At 55.2% G+C, this 12,756-nt stretch overlaps 1 protein-coding gene and 1 long non-coding RNA gene across 2 annotated transcripts in view; one reads left to right on the top strand and one right to left on the bottom strand.

Moving 5' to 3' along the window:
• The window catches only part of PML (PML nuclear body scaffold), a 45,994-nt gene that overhangs the window by 24,465 nt on the left and 8,773 nt on the right, over positions 1 to 12,756 (top strand). Inside the window, 5 exon segments of the mRNA XM_055319644.1 lie at positions 1 to 376; positions 2,079 to 2,149; positions 8,079 to 8,252; positions 8,625 to 8,880; positions 9,934 to 9,986. Of these exon segments, the coding sequence (XP_055175619.1) occupies positions 1 to 376; positions 2,079 to 2,149; positions 8,079 to 8,252; positions 8,625 to 8,880; positions 9,934 to 9,986 (930 nt within the window).
• Positions 4,752 to 8,092, bottom strand: LOC129506202 (uncharacterized). Its single transcript, XR_008663723.1, has 2 exons — positions 7,559 to 8,092; positions 4,752 to 7,431 (listed from the first exon to the last, which is right to left on the bottom strand). It is a non-coding gene; the product is annotated as an uncharacterized LOC129506202 (long non-coding RNA).

Raw genomic sequence — 12,756 nt, 5'->3', positions numbered from 1 at the left:
CGCGCGCGCGCCGACACCGAGGCGCTGATCCACGCGCAGGTGCGCCAGCTGGTGGAGCACGTGCTGGCGCGGGAGCAGGAGCTGCTGGCGGGGGTGACGGCGCGGTACCAGCGCTGCTACGAGGAGCTGGCGGGCCGCATGGGCCGCCTGGAGGCCGTGCTGCAGCGCATCCGCACGGGGAGCGCGCTGGTGCACAGGATGAAGCTCTACGCCTCGGACCAGGAGGTGCTGGACATGCACGGCTTCCTGCGCGACGCGCTCGGCCGCCTGCGCCAGGAGGAGCCCCGCGACCTGCACACGGCCGTGCGCACCGACGGCTTCGAGGAATTCAAAGTGCGCCTGCAGGAGCTTGTCTCCTGCATCACGGGGGGCAGAGGTGAGCGCCCGCCTCTTTGCATCCTTTTGCATTGCTGTTGCTCCCTGGGTGGGGGGAGGGGGGAAGGGGCCATTTGCATGTGGCAGAAGCGGAAACTGTGGCTTTTGACACATGAAGTCTCTGGTTTGCTCGCATGGTAGATTCTAGAGCACAGGGTAAGGAGGAGGGGAGGCCCTGGGGTGGGTCTGCGGCCTCCCAAGGGGGGTCACGTTTTACCAATTTGTAAGACCTTTTGGATGAGCTGTGATGTGGCGATCCTCAGGGAAGTTAAAACACAAAGCTGAGAACCAGATGCAGTATCAGTTCAGCCCTGGAGAGAGAACCACTCCAGGAAGTTCCTCTTAAGCCCAGTATCTAGCAACAGAGCAGTCAGCAGTGAAGTTAGAGCAGAAGGGAGCAGAGAAAACCTGCTCCCTTGGATGGATTTTTTAAAAAAATATTTTATTTTAAAAATATATTTTTTTATTTATTTATTCATGAGGTGAGACACAGAGAGAGAGAGAGGCAGAGACACAGGCAGAGGGGGAAGCAGGCTCCATGCAGGGAGCCCGACGTGGGACTCGATCCTGGGTCTCTAGGATCACACCCTGGGCCAAAGCCAGTGCTAAATCGCTGAGCCACCCGGGCTGTCCCCTTGGATGGATTTTTACCCCCCAAAATTTGGATGGTTGGTTGGTTGTTGAGTGGTTGGATGTTTACCCAAAACCATGCTGTGGCTCAGTGGAGGAGATGCTTTGCCTCCTCCATGGCCTGTCATCTGGACCAACTGCCCACCTTCGTGGGCCCTGCCTGGTATTGGGCACTTGGGAAGTAGACAGCAGGCCGGTTCCTGAGCTCAAGAGTTGTCCAGTCCAACCAGGACACAGATGGGACACATTATATAGCTGGAGATGAGGTAGTGCTTGGCTCTGCAGTCCAAATCCAGGAATTGTGGTGACTCTGTATGAGCTGGTGATGTCAGGGAGGGGGTGGGGGGCTTTCAGAAGACACTGGGGGAAGAGATGCCCAACAGGGCCCCCAGAGCGAGGAACCTTTAAAAGCCCTTAGACAAAAATCTCTAGGCTGAAATCTGAGCTCTAGATAGATAACTGGTGTGAGGACGCCCTTACTGGGAGAGGGGTGGGTGGCAACAGAATCTGAAGGCATCTGAGCAAGCGCCAGCCATGGGGGCTCCCTCAGCTCCCTCTCTCCTGCCCTTGGGGCTGGTGGACGTGGGCCCATAAAAGCATAATCCTAGAGTGGTCATGGACTCGTGCCTCCTCCATGAGGCAGCGAATGTTACTCCATATACAGGAAATGACCCCCACAGAGTTTAAGCATCTTGTCTTTGGTATCGTAACTGGGCAGTGGCAGGGAAAGGAGCTGTGGGTCATAAGAGTACCGTGACGCTCTCACTGTATGCAGAGAAGTGAGCAGCAATAACAGCCTTAGGATTGTTCACACTTTGCCTTGGTGGCGGCCAAGAAATGGACAGGTGCGCCTGGGGCTTGTTCTCTTCTGCTTCCCCCCTCCCTTTTGGGTTCATGCTCACTGCAGTTAGGGAGCTCTCCTTCCACATGGCAGCCCCTCCACGGAGCTGCCCCGTTGCCGTGAGAGGTCCTGAAGCATAAGACTCTAGGAAAAGCAGCAGGGACATTTCCTCTGTCACCGGCCCAAGCCAAAATATCCCTGACCTGCCTTTGACCTTTTCTGTGTTCTCCAGATCTAGCTGTACCCAGGAGAGCCAGCCCAGACGCTGCCAGCACTCCCAGGGACTCTTTAGACGTTGACCAGGTGAGAGGGGTTGAGGTCTGAAGGGGAGGCGGTATGGTCCAGCAGATCGGCGGCTCCGGAGTTCCCCTGCGTCTGGAAGGAAACAGTCTTCTTGTCCCCATGTCTGCAGGCAGTAGAGGAGGGAGAGCGCCTGAGAGGGATGGCAGGTGGCTGGACTGGAGCTTTTGGTGGGAGGGAAGAAAGGAAGGCTGGGTGAACTGGCTGGTTCTGGGCTGCTGAATGCCAGAGTGGCACTTGATGGGTTCGGGAAGGGGTGGACAGGAGGTGAAGAAGGCGGTCGCTGGTGGGTGGCCCTGATAGTTGTGGTAGAGGACCTCTCCCTTATCCTGTACCCCACCCCAGATACGTGTGCCTTTTCCTGGAATCGACATAGGGGCCTTCCCTTCCTCTCCCCCTACACTTGGCTCCTGGAGCAAGAATGGGGCCAGGAGTCAGACCTCAGGCCCAGCAGCTTGGGTTTCATTGGTGTGATTTCAGGAGCAGCATATATGCAGGAATCATAGTTTCTCAGGATTTGGAGGTGTCCATAACCCCCCTATTCTGGCATTCCCTCTGCAGCACCCTTGACCTGTGGCTGTCCACACACACACCTCCAGGAAGTTAAAGGTCACTCATTCTTGAGGCGGCCACTCCTGTCTCTGGATTGCTCTTAGATTGCTTGCCTGGGTGAAAATGCAGGGGCACCCCTTTGGCTTGCTCTCTTGGATGATTGCAGGCATGATTCCTCTCCTTCGGGCTAAGTTTCCTGAGTTCCTTCTTGGACCAGGCATCTGGTCTCCTCCACATCCTGCTCATCCAGGTGTGCGTGCACCTCCCTGTCAAGGATGTGCACGCCAGACTGATCCATGGAAAGCAGGTCTGGTGGTAGCAGTCAGGTGAGCCTTCCTAGCTTTGCCATGCATGGCCTTTAGGAGAGAGAGATTGCTATAAACAGAGGCAATCTGGAGAGACTTCCTGGAGGAGGCAGGATTTAGCCTCTGAGAATTTTAGAGCTAGGAGAGAGCATGGAGTCTTACCCCCTCTGTTGTACAGGATGAAGGTAAGGCCCAGGGAGAGGGTGACTTAACTCAGGGCTACATGACACGGCGAACTATAGGTAGGACTAGAAGCCAACTCCTAATTGCCTTGGGTACTGCATCCCCATATGTTTAGCTTGAAAAATAAAAAAGGACATTTTATTGTATTTTTTAGATCAGTAATACAGTCACATTGTCAGAAATAAAAACACAGAAAGTGATAAATATGTCAACTGTACTCCAATTTTTTAAACTTTTGTACACTCACAATTTCTGCATTTCACTGTATATAAGTTGTACCTAAAAATTTTTTTCCTGGCCCCCAGGTGATGATAATTTATAGCTAAGTTGAGAACCACTGTTTTGAGGTAGGGAGGACACTCACCTAGCATCCCTCCCTACTCCATTCCTCATATGAGCCTTCCATTAGCCAGCATCACAATGATTTCTTATACTACCTAAGATTGTAATTGTGCATATCCTATATTTTCACATAATACCCTATGTATGGCACCTTGCCGCCCATGTCCTGCACGTACCTTACCTGGATTTGAAAAAAGAAAGAAAATGATACATAATGTCTCACTCCCACCTTGTCCCTGTCTTTCTACTTCTCATGCCCATATACCTATCTTTATTAATTTCTTACATATCCTTCCAGAATTTCTTTATCTAACTACAAGCAAATACGATTACAGGTAGTTAGTTTTTCCATTCCTTTTTAGTACAAAGGTAGCATAATACCATATATTCATAGTATTGTGGCCAAGCTTTTTCACCCAAGGAAGTATTCTGGAATTCTCTGGAATTCTTACACTGTCCATAGGTAGGGAGCTTCCTGATGCCTTCTGACATCTGCATAGTGGCCTATGGAATGGATGTGATGTACTATATTTAGCCAGTTCCCTGCCAGTGCATATTTGGGTTGTTTTGGTTTTACAGTACTAGAATGAATAAGTCCCCACAGAAATCCTATTTAAAAAAAAAAATCCTATGAATAATTGTGCAAAGTGTCCCAGGTCCACAGAACCCGGCTGTCTTCCAGGTCCCAGTCCCTGGTTAATGAACAGCATTTTGCTGGGTCTTATGTGACCTCTCACTATCCTATCCACTACTAAGCAGTTTGAACTTGGAACATCAGAAGAATGCAAAATAATAACAATTTTTTTAGTTTAAAAATTTTTTAAATTAAAAAAAAGAATGCTCTTTTTGCAAAGCCTCTTGCTTTACTTTGGTAGCAGGCTGGAGGAGGGGGCAGGGAGGCCAGTGGAGCTGGGGGAGGGGAACAGATTTCACACACTGGGAGCCCCAGGGACCCGTGGAGCAGCCCTGGCGAGGTGGCAGGCACGGTCCGGCTGTCCCAGGAGAAAGTCCGGTCCTTCAGCGAGGCGAGGAGAAAGGCCACTCTTGGGCCCGTGCCCCGGCCTTAGGAAGCAGGAGCTGGGCTTTTGGTACCAACACTTGATCCCTCTTGAAAGCGTTGCTTTACTTTCATGGCATGGGTGTGAGAGGTGATGAGAAGACGCAGAGGTAGGCTTGACTGGGACTGCCCAGCTTAGAGGCGTTTTCCTTTGACTTCTAGGCTCTTTTTTTTTTTTTAAGATTTTATTTATTTATTCATAATAGACACACAGAGAGAGAGAGAAGCAGAGACACACGCAGAGGGAGAAGCAGGCTCCATGCAGGGAGCCTGATGTGGGACTTGATCCCGGGACCCCGGGGTCACACCCTCAGCCAAAGGCAGGCACTAAACCCCTGAGCCACCCAGGGATCCCTCTAGGCTCTTTTTGTAATGACGTTATAATACTTCAATGAAAAAAATAAAACATTTTAAAGCTATAAAGTGACTGGAAATCAGTCATCATGATTTTTTTGTCTTTAGTGAGCCCTCCTGTGTGTCCCCTGGTTCGTTAACAGGAGAGTCAGGGTGTCATGGGTGGGGCAGAGGCAGAGAGAAGAAGGCAGGCCCACCTGTGGGGCGTTCATAGCTCACGTGGAAAGGGGGTCTTCACCTACCAGTGAGTCGTAGATCCAGATGCAAAAGGACCTTTTCAACTTCTTTTAAAAAACTTCCATGGTGATAAAATACAACATAATGTAAAATAACCCCAGCTGCAGAATTGCTGGATCATATGGTCATTCTGGATTTTTTTTAAGAAAATTAAAAAATAAAAAAGGATTTTATTTATTCATGAGAGATACAGAGAGAGAGAGAGAGGCAGAGACACAGGCAGAGGGAGAAGCAGGCTCCATGCAGGGAGCCTGACGTGGGACTCGATCCCGGAACTCCAAGATCATGCTCTGGGCCGAAGGCAGGCGCCAAACCACTGAGCCACCCAGGGTCCCGGTCATTCTATTTTTTTATGTTTTGAGGAGTCACTCTGCAATTTTCCATGGTGGGCTACGCCGTCCTGCATTCCCACCAACAGTGCGCAGGGGCTCTGTTTTCTTTACATATTCATCCTCACTTTTTTCCGTAATATAATAGCCATCCTCACGGTGGTTTCAATTTTTGACCACTACCCCCTGAGAAATATATTTTATATCTAGTCTACAGTATATACACATGGACATACCTAATTGTGACTAAAGTGATAGTTTTGCACAGCAAATTACACTTGTTACATGGGATGTGCTCTAATGCTTTCTGTTCTGTACTATTGTGTAACGTTTAAAAATGCTAGTCCCGACCTACTGGATTGCTTCCATGATCCGCCAGTGGGTCACAGACTACAGTTTGAAAAATACTGGTGTAGAGCACTCCGCGGAGATTGTATGCGTTCCTAGAGGCCCAGGAGATCGTCTGTTCTCTCCCCTTCCCCCAGATACACACTCTGCTCTGATCCAGAGGGACCGCTCTCCTTCCTTTCTGTAAAGATGTTGAGAAAAAGAAATCCAGGAAGGAAGAGGGGGCAAAAGAAATCAGTCCATTATAGCAAATGATAGGGGAGCCCACATCCCACATCAGAGTGCTTGAGACCAAGGAGAGCCCCGGCTGGGGGTTCCGGTGCAGCATGTGGCCCCATCTTGTGCTGGGTTTCCCCTTCCTGCCCCCAGCACGGGTTTGGCCAGGCAGTTCCCGGGGTTCCCCCTGTGAGTGTGGTCCTGACCCTTCCTCTACCACACAGGAGGGAGAGAGCTTGTCCCTGGGAGGAAGGCATATCCCCGGCCTCCTCCTAATCTCACAGTCCAGGGTCTGGCTTCTTCAGCGCAGCTCTGCTCGAGGACGCACCCCGTCCAGCTGTGAGGGGTTCCCTTTCCTTCACTACACAGCCACAGGGCTCTGCTCATGGTCATCTCCTGGGCACACACAGAGCTGGAGCACCAACGGGGCAGGATTGGAGGCAGGAATAGCAGGCCAGGGTTCCTGGAGCCGAACGCCAGAGTCTGGGCCTCCCCCCTCCGAGGGACGCTTCCCACATCACTTGTCACTTATTTTCAGCAAACGGTCCAGCGGATGCTTCACAGTAGAGAAAGGTGGTGTGGAGGGATAGAAAGGAGAGACAGTGACTAAAGAAAAGGGAACTTGGGGGCACCTGGGTGGCTCAGTCGGTTGAGTGTCCACCTTCGGCTCAGGTCATGATCCCAGGGTCCTGGGATGGAGCCCCACAGCTGGCCCTCTGCTCAGCGAGGAGCCTGCTTCTCCCTCTCCTTCTCCCTGCCACTGTCCCCTCTTAGGCTCTCTCCCCACCCCCTCTCTGTCAAATAAATAAATAAATAAAAATAAAAGGAACTTGCATTTCAGAAACACTAGATTCAAACCCTGCCTTGGTCCAGGACCTTGGGGAATCAGATCACTTCACCCCTTGTCCCTCTGACCCTTCTCTGTAGGTTGGCAATAACCACAGGATGGTCCCTGTTTCTTTCTTTTAACGGTAATCTTTTTTTTCTATTGTGGGAAAATTCATAGAGGGAAGTCGCCATCTGAACCATCTTAGAGAGTACAGTTGGGTGACCTCTTAGCACCCTCAGTCTTGTACAGCCACCCCACCCAGCTGGGCCATTGCCCCGAAAGGAGACGTGGGCCCTGTTCACCTGGGGGGCGCTATACAACGTGCGTTCTTCTCTGGCTGCCTTCTTTTCATTTAGCACAGCGTGCAAGGTTCATCCAGGTTGCACGTTCCTTCTCGTGGCCAAATAATGTCCCAACCAATGGCTGCGCCACGTTTTGTGTATCGACTCAGCACCTGATGGGCCTTTTGGCCGCTGTGAATATTCGTGTGCAGGTTTCTGTTTGAACGTGTTTCCAGTCCGTTGCGCCTGTGCCTGGGAGCAGAATTGTTGGCTCGTTTGGAAATTCTGTGGTTAGCTTTTGGAGGAACTGCCCCTGCCTGCTTCCTTTTGACTTAGATGTAGGACACACTTCACCTGGTGCGACCAAAACAGTACTGACCGTTATCGGTGGTGGCACTTAGGAAGTGCCAGGTGCTCTTCTAAGCACGCTTCATCCACAGCGTCCCCTGAGACCGCTGGTACTGGTATTCCCGTTCTGCACAGGGGAACTGAGGCTGGAGCAGTTTTAAGTGATGTGTCCCGGGTGTGTACTGACTTCTCTGGCCGGGTGGGATCAAGGCCCAGGGGCAGAGTGAGGGTCATGGTGAAGCTCCCAGGGAGGGTGTCCTCACTGTTGGAACTCCGCACCTGGAGAGGATTGGCTTCCGTGGGGAGTGAGAGCTTTGTTTCTAGAGCTAGCTGTTGAGCAAGCCGTCAGGCCTTCTGGTCCATGCGATACCAGAAGTCACTGGCTGGCTCTGGGCGGGAGCCCAGGCACTGAAATGGCCCAGACGCCAGCACCTCACGGGCCTGAGAAGGTGAGGTCCTAGAGGGTGCGAGGAGGAATTCCTGGCCCCTGGTGGGCCCTGGGGACTGGGCCGCCCCCAGGCCGGGGTTCTCATTTCCATCTCTGTTTCTAGACCCCACCGCCAGAGGAGATGCTGGGGAGTCTGGCGCAGGCCCCGCAACTGGCGGGTCCGGCACAGGCCCCGCAGCTGGCGGAGACCCACAGTGTGGCTTTGGTACAGTCTGTGCCCGGGGTCCACCCGGTGCCGGTACACGCCTACTCCATCAAAGACCCGTCCTGTAGAGAGGTGAGCTTCCCTCCGCACCCGAGGCCCAGGTCCCACCCGGCAGGCGGGGCCAATTGGGGTGAGAATGCAGGCCTTTGTCAGCACTGACTCTGTTCTCTCCCTTGCTCCTGGGGGCCATGCTGCGAAGCCCCCCGTAAGCACAAGCCGCTCCGGGGTGGGCAGAGGCCCGCAGAGGCGGTGGTCAGCGCACAGCCAGTGCGTGTGATGGCTCAGGGGGCGCTGTGTGTGGAGAGAGACACGATCTGCATGGCGAGAGCGGGGGGCGGGGGTGAGGGAGGCCCACAGGCCCCTGCCACCCAGGTCCGCATCTCTGCCCACCGCCCCGGCACCCCCAAAGGCTGCTAACCTGGCCTCTGACTCCCTGCCGTGTAGGAGGTCTGCAACAAAGTCACTCCCCAGAAGAGGAAGTCCTGCCAAACCGAGTGCCCCAGGAAGGCCATCAAGATGGAGTCTGAGGAGGAGCGGGAGACTCGGTTGGCCCAGAGCTCCCCGGAGCAGCCCAGGCCCAGCACCTCCAAGGCGGTCTCGCCACCCCTGGATGGGCCCTCCAGCCCTGAAAGTCCCATCATGGGAAACGAGATCTTTCTGCCCAACAGCAACCACTCAACCGGCGACCCTGGGGAGGCAGGTAGGGAGGCGGGCAGGCGGCAGAGGCCAAAGCCAGCGTGCTGTCCTCCAAGGCCTGGGTGGGACCCAGGGAGGCCAAAGGCAACAGCGTCCCCCGTGTGTTGTGCCCTCAGCTGCCACCAGAGGGGAGAGGGGACGCCCACGGTTTACCAGGGGAGGGAGTGAGGATGGATACAAGTTACTGTGTGATGTACTGGGATTCCAGTGCGAGGAAGCCCGTGGTTCCGTAGCTCCTTCCCCCGACACACACAAGGGTGCGTCTGTTGGTGGGTACCTAGCACGTGCCCAGAGAGACCTCGGGGAAAGTCCACACCTCTCACTTCCCAAATTTGTCTGCAAAGGTCACCTGCCTCAAGCATGCCTCATTTGTCCTTCGATCTCTCTTAGGGACGCTGCCAGACAGGGAGTCCTGGGGCGTGAGCTGAGGTCAACTAATAGAATTCTGGAATGGTCGAGATAGTTCTTCCTAGATCTGCTTCACCCAGAGGCCCCCCCTTTGTTTTCATTCTAGGTCCCAGACTGAGCCCTGATCCTGCTTGCACACTGAGCCCTGACCGACATTCCTTGCTCACAATGCTATTGGTAATCAAAAGGTTTTGATTAACCAAATAAAGTATCTTCTAAGCCAAACATCTCAGCTCATGAGGCTGAGGGTTGGAACAAACCAACGTGCTTCTTTCTCTAGGATTGCAAAAGTTCCAAAGCAGGTGCTGCTTGCCAAGTTGCCTGTACCGGGAGCAAATTCCGATTTCAAGGCCAATAGCTAAATTGAGTATTCATGCACAGGGCACAGTGGGCAGTGACAGAAAGCCGTTTTGAATAAGCAGACCCTGATGGAAGGTCCCTCGCAAAGAGGGGTGTCAGGAACCAAGCTGAATAAACAGACCCAGACCAGCAGGCATGCCCAGGGAATATTCCCATCTCCCCCCGCTGCAGGGCACACGTCGTCTGCCCCGTCCACTGGCCCTTCAGGGATTCCCACAGAGTGTACCTGGGGCCCCACCCAGCGAGCGTCCCAGGAGGGCCTAATGCTGTGCCCCCTGCATTGTTTCAGAGGAACGCGTTGTGGTGATCAGCAGCTCGGAAGACTCAGACGCTGAAAACTCGGTGAGTGGTCCAGAAGTTCGGCCCCGGACTCCTGCCTCCCCCCACTCCAGGTCCCAGGGGACACAGCCACAGCAGGTGACTCTCAGACTTGCCCTGCACCTGGGGAGTTCTCCAGCGAGGCAGTGAATTCCCCGCTGTCCTGAGGACAGCCTCCAAATGCCAGCTGCGGGCCCGGACCACCCCAGCCGTCCCCCCGTACCAGGGCAGGAGCCTTCAGTAACCATATGTACTCCTCCGAAATGCTGATAGAACACTTCCTTCCAGCGCCCTGTCTCTTTGCTGGACTAGCCAATGCCTTTGTCTGGAGCTTCCTTACGCCTGGAGCTTCCTTACATGTTCTCTAACCTCTAAGTCCTCAGCAAGGAGGGTGGACGAGAACCCATACCCCAGCTAACCGCAGCCAGCGAGGGTCAGCGCAGGGGCCCGAGGGTGTGGGCAGCAGCGCACAGGGCCCAATTAGGCCAGTTTTCACTCCGTAAGAGAGGACTTTAAAACCACCCCACAGCGGAGCAAGCACCACTGTGGGCTGCCTCCCTTCTGTCCCTGGAGGTTGGTTAACGGAGGCTGGGGAAAAGGGGATCCGAACAGAGTGAAAGGTTGGACTGGGTGGCCTCTGAGGTCCCTTCCAGCTCTCAGTCTGAGGTTCTGTGTTGGAAAGTGCACGGAGTCCACGGAGACCGCGACACCACATGCCTCGCCTGCCCACCCCCTGCCAAGAGCACGAGGAGCCTTCCGCCTCTGCTGGGCCTCCCGCCTGCCCCATGGCGCATGCCGCCCCCCGGCTCGGTCTTCCCACCACCCCGCCGAGCAAGCCGCAGTCTCTGAGGCCGACTCTCCCAGCCAGCCTGCCCGCCACCAGGAGGAGGCTGCCGTCCGCCCCCGCCGCGGGACCGGCCCCCTGTCTCGTAGAGCGCAGAGAACCGCCCGTCTTGGGCGAATCTTCCGCCTGCCCCTCAAAGTGTACTGTAAACCCGTGTGTACTTACCCTGCCCCTGCAGTCCAGGCCACCACCCCTGCCGCCATAGGGCCTCCTGGCCATCCTTTCGGTGCCCAGGAGGGTCCCTGCCACTTCCAGAGGGCCATGGGCCATCGACGCCGGGCACGCGGAGCAGTGCGCTCCCTCGGCTGCTCCCTCCGGGGCTCCCCCAACGTAGCCCAGTGGCTCAACAACTTTTTTGCCCTTCCTTTCTCCTCTGTGGCTGCTCAGCTTAACACCTCTCTCAACAGTGGGAATGAAGGGGGACAGAGCGCCCCAGACTCTTAGGGCGGAAATCTCCCCCAGGGATTGACAGAGCCCCCGGGGAGAACCCCCCCAGCCACTACGTGGTCCAGGTCCCACTGAAAGGCTCTCCAATTGCCTTGCCACCCCCTTGCCCTCCCCTTGCCCTCCAGAGACGCCCCCCACCAGCCCAGCCGCCCTCAGGCCTCAGAGTCCCTGGCACCTCCCTCTGCTCTAGCTGCTGGCCACCATCCTTTTGGAGCTTTGTGGCCACTCACTCAGCCCCTGCTGCCCGGGCCGCCTCCACCCCACTGCGTGGCCCAGCCCGGCCCATGCACCAAAGACCCTGCACACCGTAGGCATTCAGTGCATTGTGGTCAAAGAGCAGACCGAGGAAGGAATGGCTGGATGGTTTCAGCAAGGACATGTAAGCCCTCTTCCCCCGAAAGGGCACGAGTGAGATTCAGGCTGCTGTTCCTCACATCCCCGGGCCTCTTTGCCCAAAAAATAGGAAGTATCTGTTACCCTTTGCACCTCCCACTGCCCCATCCTGCCACCCCAAGGCTTTCTACTGGGCCTTGCCAGGACCCCAGCCCATGAGGTCAGGACTGGCAGATATGGCTACTCAATAAATACTTGTTGAATGATTGCCCTTGCACACCCTTCTTCCACGACCATCACGTTCCCTGCTGGATTCAGCTCTTCTCTTGCAGGTGGCTTTGTGTCCTCCCTGCGCTGAAACTTGGTTCTCGGGGCGGGGGGGGGGGGGGGTTACCGTGTCCCCTCTTCTCCCACACCCTGTGAGCATCAGAGTGGGAGACGGGTCGGGTCTTCTGTGCCTCCTAGACTGGTCCCACCATCTGGTAAGGTCCCCTGTGCCTTGAGGGCAACCCCACTCACCCCAGACCATTTCATGCCTCCTCCTGCCTCCATCCCACAGAGGGAAGGCTCTGGCATTTGCCTCCCTCTCACAGAGGGAAGGCTCCAGCATTTGCCTCCCAGGTGGCTTCTTCTTAGCCAGGCCCAGCCTTCTTTCTGGGTGACCTCCACACCCAGCACCTTGTCTTCTCCGGGGTCTTCACCCCACTCTGCTGCAGCCAGCAGCCCCGTGGCCAACCCCTGCACATCCTACCACGAACTGGCCCATGGGGACCCTGACCACAGCATCCTGTCCCTTAGCTCTCAGGTACTTCGAAGGCCTCCTCCCTCCCCGCCCCAGTTCCCATAGCTCCAGCTGCTGCTCCTCATCCTCCTTCCTCCCAGGCCTCTGTTCTTTCCAGCCACAGCCCCTCTTCTCTTCCTAGTGTGCCCTTCCCTGTGGTCTCAGCCACACCCGTGGCTTCCATTGGTGCCTGGCGCTCGCTCCTGCTGCTAGACCAGTAGCCCGTGGCCCTCTGACGTCTGCCCTCAGATGCCCCATAGATCCCTCAGACTCATCTCTCTGCCTCTCCTCTGAGTACGTCGCAGCATCTGCCTGGCCGCGCAAACGGAGGCTCTCTGGCCACCCTGGAGGCGTCTCTTGATTGTTCCTCAGCACCGGTCAGATTTTCC

The sequence above is a fragment of the Nyctereutes procyonoides genome, unplaced genomic scaffold (assembly GCF_905146905.1).
Source record: "Nyctereutes procyonoides isolate TBG_1078 unplaced genomic scaffold, NYPRO_anot_genome, whole genome shotgun sequence".
Lineage (NCBI taxonomy): Eukaryota > Metazoa > Chordata > Mammalia > Carnivora > Canidae > Nyctereutes > Nyctereutes procyonoides.
This window is presented reverse-complemented; position numbering and strand designations above follow the sequence as displayed.